Source organism: Temnothorax nylanderi, unplaced genomic scaffold (genome assembly GCF_030848795.1).
Source record: "Temnothorax nylanderi isolate EJ_2023f unplaced genomic scaffold, tnyl_v1.0 TNYL_tig0181_pilon, whole genome shotgun sequence".
Lineage (NCBI taxonomy): Eukaryota > Metazoa > Arthropoda > Insecta > Hymenoptera > Formicidae > Temnothorax > Temnothorax nylanderi.
Genome location: NW_027249243.1, coordinates 311518 through 332170, shown reverse-complemented (window position 1 = coordinate 332170; position 20653 = coordinate 311518). Strand labels below are relative to the sequence as shown.

Below are 20653 nucleotides of genomic sequence, written 5' to 3'. Positions count from 1 at the left end.
AAATCGAATGTTAAGAAATATATTAAGAAATTGAAAAAGTATCGGTTCATGATGCAAATAAGAACTGGTGACGTCTTTAGATAAATTATGTGTCTGTATTGTCAATTTTATTTTTTATACCTATATTCTTGGATATAAATGTATATTCCTACTTTGTACATAAGGATTTCGAGACCTCGAGATTGTCTCACAGCTACAAACGTTATATGAATTTATGTAAACTTATTAGGTCATTAAGGAAAGCTATAAGCAGGACATTGCACTTTTGCAGTAATGCTAGAACTAACATTACTTAAAATATGAGTCGTTATGAGTCAAGTTATTTGTACATCATAACATCCGGGGATTGATACATGCACATGTATGCGTCGCAAAGTAGGCGCTTCGCGTGTTCCGGTAAATGACGGTCGTCTGTCAATTCGGTCAAATAATTTCCTCCTTCTTCGCTCAACCAGTAAGGAAAATCTGGACATGGCACCATCTCCGGTATGTTGTATCCATTTTGTTCTCCTAATTATAAAACAATTTATTTTGATAAAAATTTACAATATAATTATCTTAATATTTAAGATTCTAAACAATAAGGTAGTAGTGTTATATAATAATAAATGCAAAATGACTCGATAAGATATAAAAAAATATACAAAAAAAGTTATTTTATTTACATAAATGAGTGAAAGTACCTTTTCTGTCGGCCATGGAATCGAAAAAGCACCATGGTGCCTCCGAGCCAGGGCCGCACTTTACAAATGAAACGTAGTGCGAAGTTTCGATGCAGACCACCGCGGATAGCTCCAGATACAGACGTGGTACCGGACAATGTTCTTGCAGAATTGTGAACTCCATAGGTACAGTCAGCTTCTTTGGTTCATGATTCGTTCTTCGTTCATGACGATGTACCTAAGGGGAAAAAAAACGTAAAATAATTTATTTCTGAATATCTTACGTTTATGGATCTATTTTATGTTTACGAACTTTTTCGAGGCACTGTGAACAGAAAGCTATACTTTCGAGACCGACGCCGCATTGCCCGTAACACTCCTTGCACTCGAATTCTGCCAATTTGCCGCACACTGTACATTGTCTGGGTGCTGCAAAACAATATGTAAATGTTGCTTCAAATTGTTTCAGACAGAAGCGATTGCTGCAATTCGCAATGTGACATAACGATACTTAACAGTCTTCGATAATATCCGTTACGTCGAGCAGTAACGTAGGCTGTATCTTCTGATACATTTTAAATGATTTTCCAAAGCGCGGCATTTGTATGATGAGACAGGAAGGAACTTCCTTCAGTCTGATATTACTGGTCAGGAAACTCTGTTCCAGCAACTGCTGCACGGTCGGCAGATTTAAATGATCGTCCTTCTCGACAAACAACTGATAATGATAGGCGTCCTGTCCGGAGCTTAATTTGAGGAATGGTTCGGCATTCAAAATCTGGGCGACTAATGACGTTAGGAATTCTTCCGGATCTAAGTATTAGGGAGATATATTAAAAGCCATTAGTAAAGCAATTGAAAGTAAAATCTGTAATATTTCGGAATATAAAGATAAACCTTTTTCTTCGCTAGTGAGGCCGGATACCGACGACAGTTTTTCGAGCAACGTTCTAAGCTTCATTACACGATCCGCTCTGACAAACATATTTTTTCTCAATGGATTTACAATCTCCTCTCTCAAGACCCTTTGCACTTCTTCATACTGTGGACAATCTTTTTCGTTCGGTGGGCTAAAAATCACATAAAACTTTTAAAAGACCATTACACTACTGTTATATTTATGTAATAAAATCAATGTTTTCTTTCAAAGAGAAGCAATCCTTTTTAATCAAACATATTCGATTAAAGTGAAATCAATTACCGAAACAGGAGATTGTCAAATACGCTGGTAAATGTGAACATGCTGAAAAGAGTAGCGTCCAAATAGCACGAATTATGATGACCTTGAATACCACGATACTTCCCGCATATACTTTCCAAGTCTCCCTTAACGGAGATAGGCCGTACTATGCCCGCGATTACGGAACTCTCCATATTGCCGAAATTGTCGTTATTTATAAGCGCAGGCCGTTCGTCGAGCTTCGTCTGTTTGCGAAAAATATACTCATGCATTCAAATATATTCACTCATTTTTATAATTAACAAATATGGCACATTAATATTGAGAAGGTAACTTATTCTACTTACGTTTTCGTAATGAGAACAGTGTTCGATGTCTGTGAATACAGCTCTATAAGGCCTACAATGGAAATACCTGGTGTCTTTGTAAGTTCCATCAGTACCTAAAGGATGTCCATTATCCTACGAATGACACAACGTTCAAGTTGTTTCTGTCGTTCTTCTGTAACAGTTTATTTTATAAATCCATTTCACTCACCAGCTCTACAGCTGCCATCAATTTGCCAGGACTTGTACCGGACGGTGTGCCGATCCATCGAATAACTCCATAATGGACATCAGAATCCAAAAGTACTTTCACATTAGAGCCCACCATCAAATCTCCCTTATTCTCTACCCTGTTGAACTTTTTGACTTCGTTCTTCTCGCCATTTCCTATTGCAATTAACAGTTCGTCCTATGTCAATTGTTGTTATTCAAGTACTTGTATGCAATGCTTAAAAACAATGCATAAAAAAAGTAAATGATCAATTTTCTGATGTAAAAGTAAAATAAATATCGCGGAAAAGAAAAAAAAACATTTGAGTTGAAAGTGTAGTAGAGGTCAATTTTATCTTACTGTAATCTAACAAGCTTATGCCGCGCATATCTTCCACATCACTGTACACATTTGATTCTATATCACTACTCCACTTGTGCTCCAATACAAAAATAGGAATGTTCTGCAGTTCTGCTGTCATTGTTAAACAAAAATGCAATAACTGTAGAGCTCTTTATAACCTACTGGCAGCCCTCTAGGAAGTCGGGCTAGTGCTTTGTGCTGTCTATTTTTAAATACCTGAGCTATTATTAACCTCCCTCTATATCGCACGGAGGAAATCAAAGTCCGGCACTGGCTAATTTCGTTTTAAGGGATTCTTAAGGGAAAGTACTGGTGGAATAAATATATTTATTGCTTTTACGACTGTGAAATTACCGCATTTCAAAAGGGCGTGATCGATGGTTTTGGTATAGTTATTAACATCATTTTCAAGATCCGACTTTCCAGCCTGATGACGGTCTTTCAGTATATTGACAGATTCTTGGTTGTTGTTCTTGTTGTCGTTAAATAAAGTAAACTGTTCTAACAGAACAGCTGGTGTACTGTCAAGCACAGATCTTTTCTTATCGCTGGCATAGTCAGTTCCTGCATTATTTTTCAAGAACGGTGCTGAAATATATAATAGTACGTAAGTTGCATGATTATAAAACTAATGAAAGGAACATTGATTAGTAAATGTAGATACTTTTCTCAATGCCGCAGATTGAGTCGGTTTCTTTGTAAGGTAATATATTATTTATAGTGGCTAATATTGCAGCAGCATTCCAATGTGTGGAGCTAAAATATTCTTTGGCCAATAAGGATGTTTTGGATAGTTCCTGACTTTCCTGTAACGTATATACATAATTATCTTCAACATTATTGCATTCTATAGATATTGATGTACATGTATTCATTTATTGCATTGTTAATTATATTGTAAATTTATCTCAAAAGTCGCACACTTCCTTTTTATCAGCCCATATTCTTTTTGTTTGTAGTTAATCAATTAATTCTTATAAAAGATACAGTATAACTTTATAAGTTAAATCTTTACAACAAAGCCTTGTCAAATATCCCTGAAGATTTTGAAACGCAAGAAAGGATTAGTTACAAAATAAGTTCAAGTTATACAAAATCGCGAATCTTTAACGAGAGCAGCGGCAGCTAAAAAGCAGCTTGGTCAATTCACCACTAGTTCAAGGCCAAAGTAATGTCCCAATCCGAGTTGCGGCACGGGTCCGATGTATCTGACAAACGCCAGTTCTCTGGCACGTCTGTTAGCGGGGTCGGAGCAGTGCCAGACCACGTCGTTCACGGACACGTTTCTCATCTGTTCGCACAGAGCCTCGTCGTTTGCCAATCGTACTCTCTCCTGAGGTGACTGAACGGCGAGCAGGTACTGCCAGACCTTCGGCGACACGGGGATCAGGTCGTACTTGTGGCAACGCCATTCCGTGCCGCACCAGGTCTTAGATCCGCCGACGGTGTCGGTCACGCGCACCCTCAACACGCTCTCCTTCAAATCCTCCAGTGCTTCTACAAGCATTCCCAGACGCAACTTGTTAACGTTAACGTCGCACGCACCGAATATCCGTATCAGTACCGTGTCTTGCTTGGCAACATAGTGCTGCAGGACCCGGCGTTCCTTGCTACTGTCCTCCATGGCCACCGGTGTTTGTTAAACGATCATCGCCACCGTCGAAGGAAACCTACGTTCAATCTCGTTCGTTAACGCATCACCGTTGCTGTCAAGACCTCTCCGCCTCTCGACGTTTACCTCGTTCCCTCACTTTCCTCCGAGAATTACATGTTATCCGGCCGATAAATTTTTCCTCCTTCGAATTTTCGTATTTTTCGAATTCTCTTTCCTCAATGTTACATATTTCAGATCGCCGATCCGTTGAAAATTTACTTTATTATATTATTTACATATGCGGTGCGGAGAATTCGGCGAAACTCTGGGTTCAACCAGCAGAAACGAACGCGCTGTCAAACTGGCTAGAGAATTTCTCTTTTGTACATTGCACGTACGGAGTCACGAACTCAACAAGTTATCCACCATGGACATACAAATATGAATATATACAAAAAGGATATGTAGTTGCGATGTTATTGCAAATTGCATAATTTTTTTGCAAAGCAACAATGTTTCCTTTACACCAATTGATTGATCTTATTATTCTGTACGTAAAAGTGTTAAGGTACAATTAATATGTTATATGATTTATTATTTCTCTCTTTAAGAATACTGTATAGACACATTTTGCATAAGATATAACATAAATGTATATATTTTAAAAAAGATATATGTACAATTTATTTTTATTACAAGTATTGTTTACAAATATTGTTTATAATGTTTAATTCGACTCTATATAATTCCAATTATCAATTCAGTTTCTTAATCGTTAATCAATAATTAAAACATTTTCTTCAGATACTTATTTGAACATTTTTTATACCTCACGCGCATTTTTTATAGTAAAGCGGGGAGCACACACTTCTACACAACGCATAATGCGTAAGCATAAGAAAACTGATTGGTCCATATACATGTGCATAAGAAAATAGACCAATCAATTTTCTTATGCTTACGCATTATGCGTTGTGCAGAAGTGTGTGCTCCGGGCTTAAACGTTACGTATACTATAGATAAATGCGCGCATATGCGCGTTAAGCCCATATCAGACTACGGATTGGGATTGAGATTGGATTGAAATTTAATCAATCAGAATAAAGAAAACTGATCTCAGGTTTAGTAAACTTTGCTCTGATTGGTCAAATTTCAATCCAATCTCAATCCCAATCTGTAGTCTAATACATATACTTTACGGAACGCAGGTTGAGTGATAGGTCAAGAAAGTTTTTCCAAATGTTTAAATTCTATAGTATTTTTAACATCTTCGAAATATAATTGGATGAAATCTTTAGCATATTTTTCTAAATTTTTCCCATTATACAAATATGCAGTTTCTAACATGGCCACAACATTCGTTACCGTTACATTATTTATCATACGTTGTTCGCACATTAATTTAAGATTTTTTATATCATATTTATCAGATAATTTAAACAATTGACATAACACTTCTGGATTTGTTTCTATCTGTCTAGATATGCAACCAGTTGTTAAGAATAATGACAATTCTTTGTAAACATCACATTTTATATCAGTTAGGGGAGAGTGGGCACCCTTGAACCACGTTTTTTCAAATCACATCAAAAATGGTTTTTAATAACTTCATCATAATATAAATGGGACTATTCGATGTTTAATATCATAAACTTTGTTTGTAAATGATTTAAGAAGTAAATTTTCAGAAATATTTTGCAAAAATAATGATATTTCGAAATGCGTTTGTCACAGTGGACCCCACGCGTGGGGTCGATTGAGCCATAGCGTAGGGTACACTGTGACATGTAATGTGAAAGGTAGGATACCCTGTGACACGTAGAAGAGATCTGTTTAAATCCTGTTTATCACAAATCTTTGGTCAATTGAACGTTATTAAATTGTAAATATAACATCTGTTTTGCGACTAGACTTATAATCTAACAGTAAGACGTATATATTATGCATTTCAAGTTTAATACGGGGAACGATACTTATATTCTATATTGTTTACTTATATTCTATATACTTATATTCTATATTCTATATTGCTGCTTAGCAGCAGTTTTTCGAGTCGTTTTTTTTTCGCAGTCTTATGCCCGTTCTAGACTGGAGGATGATCCTACTCTCGGCTCATCCTCCTTTCTATAGTGTACGTGACATAAACTATAGATTTTTACCCGTCTACACTAGAGCCACAAGTAGGATCATCCTCCAGTCTAGAACGGGCATTAGGCTCAGTCTTATAGATTTCGGAGCGAGCGCCGCACTCCTTTTACGCTTATTCTCCTCGATTAATTTTTTGTTTATGAGTCTGGCATTCATCTCTTCACATAGAGAGTTCTTAACAGGGTTGTCTGTTAATATTGCATTACGGACTCTTTTTCTGTTACCACCCTTTCGTGGTGCAGCTTTCGGAAACGGCTGTACATCCTGAGGTAAAACGAGGTTCTCTTTGTTACTAGCTTTTACGCTATCAATTGCGCCTGGTCTAATTTCGCAAGGCATGACTTCCGGGTTTGGTACCAAGACGTCACTAACACCAAGCGTCATGATTGGTAAATTAAGGTCAATCGGCTCCATCGAAGTATTTAACACAATAACGTCGTTGGAGTTTACAAGCTGAGCTTTATCATTAGGCAATTCAATAACATCGAGATTAGGATCAATATTCCTGTTCAAAGGAAGATTACCTAAGGTCGATCGGCTCCATCGAAGTATTTAATACAATAACGTTGTTGGAGTTTACAAGCTGAGCTTTATCATTAGGCAATTCGATAACATCGAGATTAGGATCAATATTCCTGTTCGAAGGAAGACCGGTATTTTCCGACGCAGTATTAGTAACCGCAGGATCGGGCCTATCCGTGACAGAAGAGCACAGGAAGTCGGAGTCTTTGAATACATTTCGATTCAATTTCCAAATACCGGTCGATTCAAATCCTTTCTTAATATTATCAGGTGTGAAAGTTGAAGGATAAGCGATTCCAAAAAGTTCCGCCACTTCATAAATAGAAATCGTTTTGCCCGGATTACTGATCATCCACTCGTTACAAGCCACGTTAAAAGCACTTTTCAAGGACTTATAAACGGTACGGTCAAGTGGTTGTATTTTGTTGGAGGTATGCGGAGGCAGAGTCAAAAGGATGATTCCATTTTGTTTACAGAAATCTAAGCTGTTTACGGTGACATGCGATTCGTGGTTATCAAGAATGAGTAGAACCTTTTTCTCTACAGACGCACGCGCGTATTTTTGAAAATGCTCCAAAACCTCAACAAACAATTGGCCATTCATCCAACCGCTTTTGGATGCTCCCCCGCTAGAGCCCGGCGGAACCCCTTTCAACATGTGCCCTTTGAAATGTACGCGCGGAAATACCATGTAAGGAGGAATCGAGTTTCCGTTAGCCGTAATAATACCACACGCCGTAACCAAAGTTCCCCGCTCACCCGATGTCACTTGGCCTACTTGTTTTTGTCCTTTAGGAGCGATAACATTGGGTGGATTGTGAACCGTCGATAGAGCAGTTTCATCTAAATTATAGATTGCAGCGGGCGATAAGTTAGCTCCGAGCTGTTTATACGCGGACTCTAAATTATCGAAAAAAGCGTTAACCGAAGTACGATTGAAACTAGTGGATCGAGCTAAGCTAGTTCCTTTGGGTTTCCTTAGCGAAAGCTGAGAATGCCTTTTCATAAAGCCATAATACCAGTCGACACCGGCAGACTGTTTTTCCTCCCAATTCTGTGGGCAATCAAGCTTGTTCGCAACAACTAGCTGGTATGCTAATTGCATAACTTGCCTGCGCGTTAATCCATGATGCATTTGGGATGCAGTCATTAGGTATTCTTTCAGATTTTCTTCCATAATAGGTGAGAAGACCACTTTTGTTGCGTAGTTCGGTGTGAGCCTCATGCATCTACGCTCCTCCGGTGCAGTCTCCTTATACTTTTTGACATAGCGTTGTAAAGTTGTTCGGTTTATGCCCAAGCTCTCTGCTGCAGCTCGAATACTCCACTCATCATCGACAATTTTGCGAATCCCCAGCTCCATCGTAGCGGCATCAACAGTCTGCCGGTCCGTTTTCTTCTTTTTCTGTCGCGGCATGTTTTTCAACGTAGTCTATTAACTCTTCTCTCTACAAAAAGGAAAAACCAAGACTGTGCTAGAGAACCAATTTATCAATAATCGTGTCATATTTGTTTCATCAGATGACCTAAGAAATTGAAAACTGAAAACAAAGTTCTATAACCTCACTTTTTGTCGTAACCTAGCAGAGATCAACGAATATTGCCTCACAGCGACTCGATTACATGTGATCTGTAACTAAAGGGTGAAAAAAAGAGAAAATGAAAGTGGATATGATTATCGATGGAAATTATTTCATTTTATAGGAAAATTTAGGCACTAACATTTACTATTCCGCGATCGAAACACACTACGGAAACTCGCGCTGTCACGTAGGTAGGTTAGGTAGTTCTGTAAGCGTGGCACATTGGACCCCACTGAACATCGATATTATTTATCGTAAATATTTCAGATACAGAACAATTAAACGTTTTTGTGCGCACGTTGGTATTGAACCTAGATCCCGACGAACGTCTTATAAATTTTTTTAAACTGTAGAATCCCTAGAAATCCATACATATCAAAAAGTTATGACAAGTAAAAATTTACTTTCCAAGGCTCCAATTACATATCTGCCTTTAACTAAAGTATATATACTTATTTCGGTATAATTTTTTGATGGAAGTTATATGTTTTGAAAACGAAAGTTTTCATACCCACCGTCACTATTTTGCAGAACGTTAATACAGAAAACTCGCACTGTCACATTGGACCCCGTGACTCAAGAGAGCCCACTCTCCCCTACTTCTATCTTAAGGTACATACAATTTCACGATGACGCTCGACGCTGGATTCGAGCGTCAAATCTGGTCACGTGATAGATTCAGAGGGACGCGGAATATAACCTAACCACTGGATTGACTGAAATGAGCGTCGAGCGTCAAAGCTAAACACAGTTTAGCTTTTTTCACTCGACGCGGAAATTAAAAAATCTATCACGTGACCAGATTTGACGCTCGAATCCAGCGTCGAGCGTCATCGTAAAATTGTACCTTTATAGTTCGCATTTTCTTTATTGTAACGATCTTCAAAGTATTTACTTTGTAAACATAACAAAGCCTTATTTATATTAATACAATTACCGTCCATTAAAAATTCAACAAATTCACGAGATTTTTCGTAAGTTAATTTTTTCTTACAGTCTGTCAAGTAAGAGCGTGGTCGGGTTAATTTATAAAAAAAATTATTAAATAAAATTTTTAAATACATATATGCATTGTACTTGATGAGAACAAGGATGCAATTATGTCAATAAGAAGTCCAGTCACCACCGGCGTCGATAATTGCCTGGCATCTCCGAGGCATGCTTTCGAATCTTTCGACCAAATTGACGGCGTATTCTAGCGGCAAGGACCTCCAAATCCGACGAATCTCGCAAGATAACTGCTTCAAAGTGTATGTGCGTTTTCCACGAAGCTTCTGCTTAATGTATGCCCACACATTTTCGGGCTGCGTTCGGGGAGCGCGCTATTAGCGCTATTGCATCATTCTATCTTTATCGCTCATCAAGTGTAGAACAAGGATAGAATAAGCAAATAGCGCTAATAGCGCGCTCCCCGAACGCAGCCTCGATGGGATGTGCGATCGGGCGACTGCGACGGCCAATCCAATGTAACGATGCCAGATTGTTTCTTCCACTCGGTACAGAGCTCGCTGCGGTGTTTAGGATCGTTGTCCTCCATGCAGAATCCAATCCTCATCTTTATCGATGAACCAACGTTTGGCAGACGGTAACAAAGCCTTCCTGTAGATATTCAGCATTTTCTCGGCATTCAGGTTGTAGGTAAACAGGTGCAAAGTGCCGAAACCCGGCTGCTTTGAGAAGCAGCTCCAAAGATCCCTTAGGAAAATTTACTTAAAAAAACTTAAAATAAACTAGAAAGTTTACCAAAGAAATTACTATTGATAAACTATTGATAAACTAGAAGTGATTTCGAACCAAACTTTAAGTATTTCTATAATATACTTTAAAGGTTACTTTAAGTTAACTCACGCAATTACTATTAATCACCCCAAAAAAAATATTCTGTCATTTAGTGGCTCCCGCTTGATTTTAGAGGATTTTCCTCTGAAATACGGTCTCAAGAAGATATTTTAAAATCTAGAGGAATATCCTCTAACCATGAGACACTAGACTTAAGGATTGCAGTCCTCTTAATACTAGAGGACACTGATTTCCGATATTCACCCGGAATAAAAAAAATTATTTATTTCGAAATTTTATTACTATTTTATAACTAAATTTGTTTCTTAAGATGCAGTCTATGATTATAAATATTTTCTCGTATTTGAAAAACACATTTACCTTGATGGGATTCGAACTCGGGACCTCTGGATCGTGAGCCAACTGCCTTACGTGGTAGACTACTTCTTAATTTGATGTGTTATATATAGTCTACATATGTCATAACCAGCGCAAATATATAATTTTTCAAAAATCATCTTAAGAAACAAATTCAGTTTAAAAAGAGTAATAAAATTTTGAATTGGATATATGGTATAATATTTCTTAATGTCTCGTGTGGTGCAAGTGTGGTGAAAAAGGGAACTTGTCTTTTTAAGTATACTGTTGAAACAACACGCATAAGTTAAAATCAGCTTTAAGTATTACCTTTATAAAAAGTAAAGTTAAAGTATATTTATAAGTATTACGTTTGTTAAAAGTAAATTTAAAGTATATTTGCGACTTGCTTATAAAGTTTTTATTGAGGTTAATAACTTAAAGAAAACTTTACGTTCGGCTGTCAGTATACTATTAGTCTACTATTATACTATTAGTATACTATTATTACGGCTAGTATACTTTATAATACTTTAAAATACTTTAAGTAACTTTAAAGAACTTTAAGTAAATTTTCCTAAGGGATGCACCTTTACTTCGTGTTTTACGGTCCGCTGGACAAGCCCTATTGGTGGAGGTTGACCAGGCTCGCTTGAGGATACAAACGTGCCCATATAGAACATTCATCGGTAAAAATTACGTTGCTAAAATTTCGATCGATGTTCTCGTGCGCCCAAGCGAGTCGCTTCATGTTTTTCGAGCAACAGAGGTTTCTTCATTGTGTTGCGCCATTTCAGATCATGAGCACGGAGATGGGTTCGGATAGTTTCGCACGATATATCTAAACCTTCTGACTTTAATTTTGCTTGTCCTTGACGCAGTGTTAAAGCAGGATTCCGCGAAAACAGATTTACTATTCTTTTTTCGTCTTTTTTGTCCAATTTGCTTATCGAGCCACGTTCTGATAAATCATCGACGTTTTTTGCCACATTATATCGCTGTATCCACTTCTGTACGAATGCTTTTGACTTTCTCATGTATTTAGCAGCCGCTGATTGCGACATTTTCGGACCTTTCGGGTGGGTGCAAAGAAACACAGCCTCGTAGCGCGACGCGTATTTGGCACTCATGATGTTTAACGTGTTTCTCTTTCAAACAATCAACGACAAGTGAATCTTTCTTGACAATGCATCAAGGACAAGGTTTCCCTCTATCGACTCACGAAAGATTTAGGGCGATACCTTTAACCAGCTGTGAGTAAAGGCCATTGCACGTAACAAAGTTTTAGTCATAATCGTAAGGCCGTAAGAAAATAGACCAATCACACTCGATTATTCTTCGAGCTTAAGGAGAATAATCGACTGTGATTGGTCAATTTTCTTACGGCCTTACGATTAAAACTAAAACTTTGTTACGTGCAATGGCCTTAAGGCCGACCACGCTCTTAAGCCCCTTGCACAATAGGCGATAGCGATAGCGATAGCTATACCTTTGTCGGCAATTTTGTCGCTGTCGCTATCGCTATCGCTATCGCCTATTGTGCAAGGGGCTTTAGGCCGGTAGTCATGGTGCGATCCCATGGTACGGAACGTATGCGCAATGCGGAATTGGCGGAATGAAGTCTGTCCAATCGCAGATATTTCGCCAGTTGCGTTCCGCTGAAATATCTTTTTCGATGTCCCATGGAGCGGAATTCGCGGAAGCGCAATTGACTCTTGCCAATCACAAGATTGTTTCCCATAGATCCTTTCATTGTATCTATCGGAACAGTGTATATTATTGGCACGTACAGACTACGCTTCCGCATTTTCCGCTCCATGGGACACGGAAAATTATATTTCAGCGGAACGGAATCACAAATCACACGTATGTACAATACATGCAATACATCTGTCACATTAACGAATTCCATTCATAACCTACAAAATTGTCACCAATTGCCACCAAAGCCAAAAATTTAAATAGTTTTTAATAATATTCTTACGGATCTCTGTTGAGATTCTGACATTTTGTCTTTTCACACTCGCACACAAGGACACAAGTAGGCTTCCGCAGTTTCCGCACGATCAGTGCGGATAAAATAAAAACTTGCGGATAAAAGTCGGCGGAACGAACGTAAAAGAGGTCGAACCAATCACGAGCGTTCCGCCAATTCCGCATTGCGCATACGTTCCGTACCATGGGATCGCACCATCAGACCTTATATTTAAGACCGTCTTAAGTACAATCTTAAGAATATCGGCCTTACTTGACCGACTGTATCTATTGGTTTCCCCGGTTTGTGTACGTGAGAAATAGAATTATGAGATTCACCACACACGGTGCAGGTTAAAATTAAAATACATTGTAAGTATATTATCGAAGATAAACATTTCTTTTTCGCGTTTAAGTTTTGAAATATATAAAAAACACAGCTGCGTGCGGCTGTTCTCTAATGGAATATTCTCATCGAAAGTATTCCATTTTGTTTCCAATAGTTCTTTATCAATAGCAGTCTTTATAAAGGCCGAATAAGAAGCTCTAATTGATTTGTTATTATTCGTAGTAATGGCATAAAATTCCAATAAATCCTCGCTTCCTTTCTAATGCGCATAAAAAATTTAAAATATTCTGTAATTTTGTCGTCGTATAACTCGGTATAATTCTCTAGAATTCTTCTCTCATGCCAGAAGTTGCCAATATTCCATGTATGGTTGAATTCCTTCATCTTTATTCGCGTTCGAGAAGTGGTAACTTTGATCATCACACTCATTGTGGGTGTCTTCTTTACTGTCAGTCCTGCGTACAATCGATTAAGAATTTATCGTTATAAACATTGAATACATATCTTGAAACGTATATTAAAGAAATGTTCATACATCGGATAGCGTATGTAAGTACAGCAAATGTTTTATGAAAGTCGAATCTATTCTTATTCATATACTGTAATACTTAAAATTTAAAATCATACATTCAACTGTGTATGATTGTCATGATCTTTAAAATAATATCCAGGATTATATCCTTTGGAACGCGATGTGTGATTCGTTATTTATTATACTTTTTATAAAGACATTTGCATATAAATAAAATTATATATAAAAATCATTATATGTTAATTATTCTAATTATAATTATTATTCACTTAAAAGCAATTCAGAAATTTTATTTCTATCTTGAAGAATTTTAGGCGAAGTGAGTAAAAAGAGGATAAAAATTAATCAAGATATTTTTTAAGGGGAGTTTTTGCTTAAATTAGGAGAAGTGAAGAATATATTTTTTGATGATGTTAGAGAGCGATTCCACAGATGATATTTCGCACGGTAGTCGTATATGTATACTTACAAATCAATAAAGTCTATCAGATTTTGAATTAAAAGGAGCTTAAATTTGGTATGCTCACTTGGTGTCTCAGGTTCTGACACTTCCACCTGCTTAGAAAACAAGTTAAACCGCAATTTTATAAATATAAATTCCGCGTGCGATTCCAGTATCTTCATTCTTGTGACCTTGCCGTCAAAACAATGTATACATACTGGGGGGGGGGGGGGTCCACTTAACGCCCGCAACGTTCTTTTCTTGTTTGTCAAAATAAAGACGAATGATGCTCACAAGCATTGCGGGCGTTAACGCACCTCAGAGACTGTACAAGCCGATCAAGAAGACCAGACAAAGGATTTGTCTTTTATTGTTTTTATTGTTGAACTGGCTGCACTATAGTTCATTATCTTTTTCTTTCCGGAGATGGAGTAAAGAGGATAAACTCTAAACTAGTGCAGCCACAGTTCAGGGACTCGATTCTTGAGTTCATTCGAAAGAGAAACGTATGCGCACATTCTGCTCTGAAAAGTTGCAAAAGTTGATTGGCTCTCGTATGGCTTTCAGCCAATCAACTACGTTTCTCTTTGGAATAAATTCAAAAATCGAGCTCCAGCGATAGAAAACAAACCTTTTGAACAGTTGAACTCGAGTGCAATAGCCAATACGAGAAGCGAGTTTTTATCGAGGTTGATATATGTGTGGATATATCCAATAGCAGGACCGCTCATCAAGCGGCAAAATGGCATTTAAATGTGATTGGTTGGATTCAAAGGTAAGAGCCAATAGCAGTTCACATTCCTAGGGATAACGTTTATTGCTAGGAACTTTTACAGATACATCTGTTTTCCACATTTCGTGGATACTAGATCTTTGCCGCGTGATTTTACGAGATCGGCCCGGCGTTGCCCCGATAATCGTCAGGTTAGGAGTTAGGAGAGGCATGGGTGATACCGGTCACGCGGATATGTTGCCCGCCGACACGACGCGACTTACCGCCGACTCCGGCTTCAGCGAATTGCTGAGATCGGCGGAGCAGCTGTCCGCAGCCGTCGAGGGAAACGAGGATCTGCCGCAGGTCGACAGAAATCTGCGGCAGATATTGGAGGCGTCCAACGAGCTGTGGTCTCGCGTCACGCAAACGGGCACGCAGGACAATGAGGCGCAAGCGTAAGTACTCATCCGGATAAACTGATAAAAGATCTCTTGTAGATTTTTCACAGAAATTCAAAATTGCTCTGCACTCCGATTTTGTTTTGCATGCGCCGTACGTACCTTCTTGCCAGAACTTGTTGGGAATCTCGGCTTGATTTCTGATTAAACATAAAATTGCTTGCTATATCTTGGTAGCACTGAGACATTTTATATGCTTACTTGGATTTTTACAGTATCAAGCAGTATAACTCACAATTCCAACATTCTATGTTGAACACCATGTCATATATGTACCTTGTTAGAAAACGCCTAATGTTAATGTAAAAATAAATGTTTCAGTCATGTCTTACTAGGCTCCCGAGGAATAGATCTGTCTCAAATCTCACAGAAGTTAAATTCGCTCAGTGCAAGGCGCACATTTGAGCCCCTAGATCCTATTGCAGACACCGACATTGTCAGTTATCTCAGGAATGAAAAGGAGAATGCAATTCTTTCCATCATCGAACAAGTCCACAAAGACGTATGTATAATAACAATTCAATATCTATATACTTATCTGTATGTCATAGAGAAATTGAAATTGGGTTTATTTTTTAGACATTTGAGCTTACCAGAGCTCAACAAATGGAACATATGCTGGGTGAATGGAAGCAAATGCGTTTTGAGATAATAAACGCCATGACCGCGCCGTCCGGCGAGTTAGTGGATTTACGCGGTGCTCCGCAGCGTACAAAACTAGCCGGTTCGATGGTTAGCGGTCTCTCCAACATAGAAGTCGCCTACGTGAAGGAATTGCAGACTTATAACGATCATGTGCTGAGAGGTGTAACGCGGCCCAGCCTGTTTAACGCGTTCTCTAGAGCCTCCGAGTCCTTTAACGACAAGAAGATCGTGGATCTGTGGCAAATGGTGAAGTGTATGGTTGATATTCCGCCGACACCCAGAGGAGATCAAATTAAATCCAGAAGCAGCTCTGTGATCGAACAGAGAATCGTCTCGCAAGCTAAAAAGTATCTAGAAAACCGATACAGAGATTTCATGAACTCCATAATCAACGAGAATCTGATGCAAGCGAAACGAGGTGGCGTTCCAGGCACTATACCTTTGGTCAAGAGCTTCGTGGGTGTCAAAGTGCAAAATCTGAGGGATCTGGAAGATGCTATGGTAGAACACAAGCCGTTGTGGCCGCTAGTGTACTACTGCATGCGAGCTGGGGACTATAAAGCCGCACTGCAATGCTTGAATCAATGCAGTATAGAATTCCCGGAATTTAAAACGGCCCTCGAGGAAGCTTGCGACGATCCACAACATCATCCGAGCAGTCGCGCCGAGTCCATCCTGAAGCTGCACTACAGGAAGCAAGTACGATCCGTCACCGATCCGTACAAGAGAGCGGCGTATTGTGTCTTGGTTCCTTGCGAGCCGGATGATTTACACTCCGAAGTGATATCCACGGCCGACGATTATTTGTGGCTGAAGTTGTGCCAAGTGAGAGATCAGGCGGACGTTGAGAATAAACTGACGTTGGATTATCTACAGACTACAATTTCAGAAATATATGGTAGTATTAATTTTTCAGATAACCGATAGCTTTCGGTGTTTTCAGAAGTTTTAATTGATGCAATTTTTAGGAGAAACTTATTATCACGCGCACGAACAGCCATTTTTGTACTTTTCGATGCTGTTCTTGACCGGACAGTTTGAAGCAGCGATAGAATTCTTAGCTACAGGCGCTGGTGCGAGGCATTTGCCACATGCTGTTCATCTGGCCGCCGCTATGCACGAACACAATTTGTTGGCTGTCAGTCAAAGCGTTTTAGCGCCTCTGATAAGCGTGGATCCCGCCGATAAGCCGCCAGCGAAGCGACTGAATTTTGCTAGACTGATATTGTTGTATGTTAAAAGATTTGAATCATCAGATCCAAAAGAAAGCCTTCATTATTTATTTTTATTGAGGTAGGATCATCACTCTTATCGCTTGAAATCGGTCATCAAATTACAAGTGTGATATTACATTGATGCTTTGCTTTTAGATGTATGAAGGACCCGTATGATCGTAATATGTTCGCTGCGTCTGCCGCGGAAATGGTAGTAGATGCTTCTCCTGCGAACCGCGTTTTGTTGGTCGGAAAGCTCGACAAAGATCGTAGGCTTCCAGGGATCTTGGATCAATTCCAGATCAATATGGACGACGTGATAAATATATGTGCCGAAACATTGTACAGGAAAGGTCTGCTGGAAGATGCGGTCATGATGTACGATTTAGCTAGAAATCACGAGAAGGTTCTTAGTTTGATGTGCACGCTGTTGACGCAAGTTGTTAGCCAAAAAGGACCGCCCGGATCTCTCAGAGCACGGTTACAAGTCACAGCCATGGATATTAGTACAAGGTACAATTTACGCGACTACGTCAGTTACGCAAATATCTTCAAATTAAGCATCGAAAATCTTTTCAGGTATACAGACATCGCAATCCAAGCACCTTCGGAAGTGGTGTCTTCTTTCTATACTTTGAGGGATCTTATGGTTTTCTTCGATCAATTCCACAATGAACAATATCAGAGCGCACTTAGGGTAAGTACATTTTTAATAAAATAAATAAGTAAGAACAATACATTTTAGTGAGTTAAGAGAGGTTTCAATAATATTACGTTTTTTTCTTCAGACAATTGCGGATTCGAAGATGTTGCCTCTTCAAGTAAAAGAAGTCGACGAAAGAGTGAACGCTTTACGTCGGGTGTCGCCCGAAGTGGCTGGCACATTAGCCGATGTTCTTCTAGCCACTATGACAATATTGTATCGTCAGTATCAGAAATTGCGATCGGTAGAACCAGGCGATAAAATCGCGAGGGAGCAGCAGTTGCACGATCTCCGAGAGCAAGCTCGAGCGTTAACGAGTTTCGCGGGAACGTTGCCATATCGTATGCCAAACGAGACAAACAGCAAACTTGTACAAATGGAGATTCTTATGCATTAGTATTGAATGCAAAATTTATATTTTAATATTTAAATATAGTAAGTTGCTAGTTAGCTTTGTTTAAACAGTTTGTTTTTTATATTCTCTGTCATAGATAAATATTCCAATACAAATTTTATTTTAATTTAAAGTGCAGTGAGGTTGCACGTATTCTATCGAAGCATTACAGTATGTGACACAAGAAATACAGTACCATCTTATGCGGTGATTATTGCTGTGGGTTCAGTAGAAAAAACAGGCTCTCAACGATTCAACATTTTAGATCACATCCAAGTATCATATTATATGGGATGTTGCGAGACTTTGTATAAAACGCAAAAGAAAGACTACGATTCTCGAATCATTTTTATATTCCTATTTGTAAATGTACGTGATATACTGAATATAGGTTTTTTGCAATTACATAATTCATTAATTTAATAAATACTGAACACAAAGAGTAATATTTCTGATTTACAATATATCACATTTCGCCTCTTATTCATGTATTTTGTCTTCCAGCTTTCATCTAAGAGACTATCTCGGTGCTAAAATTATCTGTATTATCTTGAATCCTTGTTGTCTTCTGCATTACAGGATTTCAGAGACGTTACGGATATTCCACAGCTGAGATCTGCGACCTTACCTTCTTTCACCTAGAAAAAGAACTCTTCGTTATTTATACACACGTAGATTATACGAAAAAAGTTGAAAAGATCTTGCTCTGTAACGTACCGCTCTGTAATCCAGAAACATTTCTTTAAAAGCCAGGAAGTCCGTTATCGTTGACAATACCTCAAAGACTTCGCCTTCCAGTTCTGTTTGCTTTTCGCTAAATTTTATTGCGTCGCACAAACATACAAGAATGAGAGATCCATTAGAAGTCAGCGAAATTGTTCTTATTGATTATGTATTCTATAAATTATAATCACTTTAATTGGTGTAAAAGGGTGTCTACTGTGAACTGCGGCATGACGTTCTTCAGATAATCCACGATGTACGCCTCCACAGCTTTATTCTGGAATATATAAAGTGCGTCTCACAGAAGATCGGCAGTTTGAAGAAGGATTTTAAAGCTTCCGAACGAAACTCACGTATTCGTTGAATATATCGGTGTAAACTAATTTGTTGTCTTCTACCGGTTCGAAGACGTCCCAGTACTTTTCTAAAAATTTGTGCTGCAGGGCCTGAAAGTCTTCCTCTGGAACATCAATTCGTTAAATCGTGAAACGCAATTCTATCGATTAAAAACTCACTTCCGTAAAATAATTTTGTACCTAACAACAAATCCTCGATGTGCCCGATTACTTCGTCGAACGAACGGTCCTCCTCGCTTCTCGAAATTCGCTTTTCATCCTCCGGACTCGATAAACTCAGCTCGTCTGAAACATTTATTTCAGCACGTTTCTCGATAAAAAAAAAAACATTGCATATACAATTTTGCGTTATCGAACGACGAACATATATTCGTCGCAGCAAGCATTAAATTAATACAATTTAGGCGAATACGAACCCATGCTTTTCTCTTTTTATAATTATCTTAAGGAATAAGGCACTCGTTTAAATCGCCTCGATCGTAAGCTGACAGTTTCCCGTCCAATTTAATTAATATAGTTGCTGGAACGCCGGGGGGGTTGTTTTATCGATCAGAGTTTGTGGGAGGTTAGGTTTCCAGGTTAGTAAAGAGTATAAAACAATTGATGCATTTGGAGAAAAACACAAGCTTTATTTTACATGTATCGCGATCTTATGTGGATTTAAATGTTTATTGCGTTCGTTATAAATTTTTCGAATGTATACAAGTTTTTATATCCGACGGAGAAATTACGCATCGTTGTACTGGAGGACACCGATAGATGGCGACACCGTTCAGTTTTCCCTGGTTTTCCCGTTAGCGACAGCAGAATATTCATAAGATGCGTGTTTTAATCAATTTTAATGCGTCCCGTAAAAAAGGAACGACTTAAATTCAAATCACGAGGCTTCAACCTTCACGATCGGAGCTTGGCTTTTTCTAATAATTGGATTTCCTTTCTCCTTGCACTTCGACCATCTTTCAAATTGAGTTTGTACATTGCTGGCTACATTGAGAGATTTTCGGAAAAAAAATTATAGTTGAGTTGTGAACAATAAGAAATCCGTAGGAAATAATAATTTTCAAATGTAACTCGATGTCGGTTATTTTGGTCGAAGGTGTCGCAAATTTATTTTATGTCGCATCCAAGCCAAAATCTTCCGAATAATTAATAAAATAGTGACATGCATTCTGCGACAACAAAATGAAATTTAAAATTATATCAAAAATTTCTCATTATCCCGATATACATATTTTTTATGTTGCGATTGCTCCCGGGCAATTACGGTCCTCTTTAATCAAATTACTGCGATAACAAAGAGCTGTTGCAATTGTGACTTCTATGTTCTACCTGGGAATGGGGAGAGAATTCGCGGAGAAAATTCTTCCGCCCATTTGCTTTATATGTGTGTATATATATATATAATCTATAATGCGCGCAACAA

The 20653-nt window shown here is 38.5% G+C and overlaps 3 protein-coding genes across 6 annotated transcripts; 1 reads left to right on the top strand and 2 right to left on the bottom strand.

The window, feature by feature from the left end:
* Nucleotides 1-85: 85 nt before the first annotated feature.
* Cyld (ubiquitin carboxyl-terminal hydrolase CYLD) lies at nt 86-9211 on the bottom strand. Of its 4 annotated transcripts, none has more exons than XM_071716291.1 (13): nt 9105-9211; nt 8574-8947; nt 8119-8454; nt 3407-3548; nt 3097-3330; nt 2380-2555; nt 2190-2303; nt 1864-2087; nt 1560-1732; nt 1179-1475; nt 976-1091; nt 684-900; nt 86-510 (listed from the first exon to the last, which is right to left on the bottom strand). In XM_071716291.1, exons 3-13 carry the CDS (start codon nt 8233-8235, stop codon nt 320-322), a joined length of 2001 nt encoding a protein of 666 aa, XP_071572392.1. In that variant the 5' UTR covers nt 8236-8454; nt 8574-8947; nt 9105-9211; the 3' UTR covers nt 86-319. The 4 variants fall into 4 exon arrangements, with proteins under 4 accessions (XP_071572392.1, XP_071572390.1, XP_071572388.1 ...); XM_071716289.1 differs by lacking the exons at nt 8119-8454; nt 8574-8947; nt 9105-9211 and adding exons at nt 3893-4261; nt 4307-4412; nt 4481-4712; XM_071716287.1 differs by lacking the exons at nt 8119-8454; nt 8574-8947; nt 9105-9211 and adding exons at nt 3893-4412; nt 4481-4712.
* Nucleotides 9212-14892: 5681 nt separating this feature from the next.
* LOC139778380 (nuclear pore complex protein Nup93) lies at nt 14893-18597 on the top strand. The gene is made up of 7 exons (XM_071716282.1): nt 14893-15192; nt 15517-15697; nt 15775-16738; nt 16809-17133; nt 17211-17567; nt 17634-17751; nt 17843-18597. Exons 1-7 carry the CDS (start codon nt 14966-14968, stop codon nt 18152-18154), a joined length of 2484 nt encoding a protein of 827 aa, XP_071572383.1. The 5' UTR covers nt 14893-14965; the 3' UTR covers nt 18155-18597.
* LOC139778381 (ADP-ribosylation factor-like protein 2-binding protein) lies at nt 18487-19865 on the bottom strand. The gene is made up of 6 exons (XM_071716283.1): nt 19647-19865; nt 19411-19515; nt 19228-19334; nt 19066-19151; nt 18869-18965; nt 18487-18789 (listed from the first exon to the last, which is right to left on the bottom strand). The coding sequence occupies exons 1-6, from the start codon at nt 19648-19650 to the stop codon at nt 18697-18699; spliced, it is 492 nt and encodes a 163-aa protein (XP_071572384.1). The 5' UTR covers nt 19651-19865; the 3' UTR covers nt 18487-18696.
* Between the last annotated feature and the right edge of the window lie 788 nt (nt 19866-20653).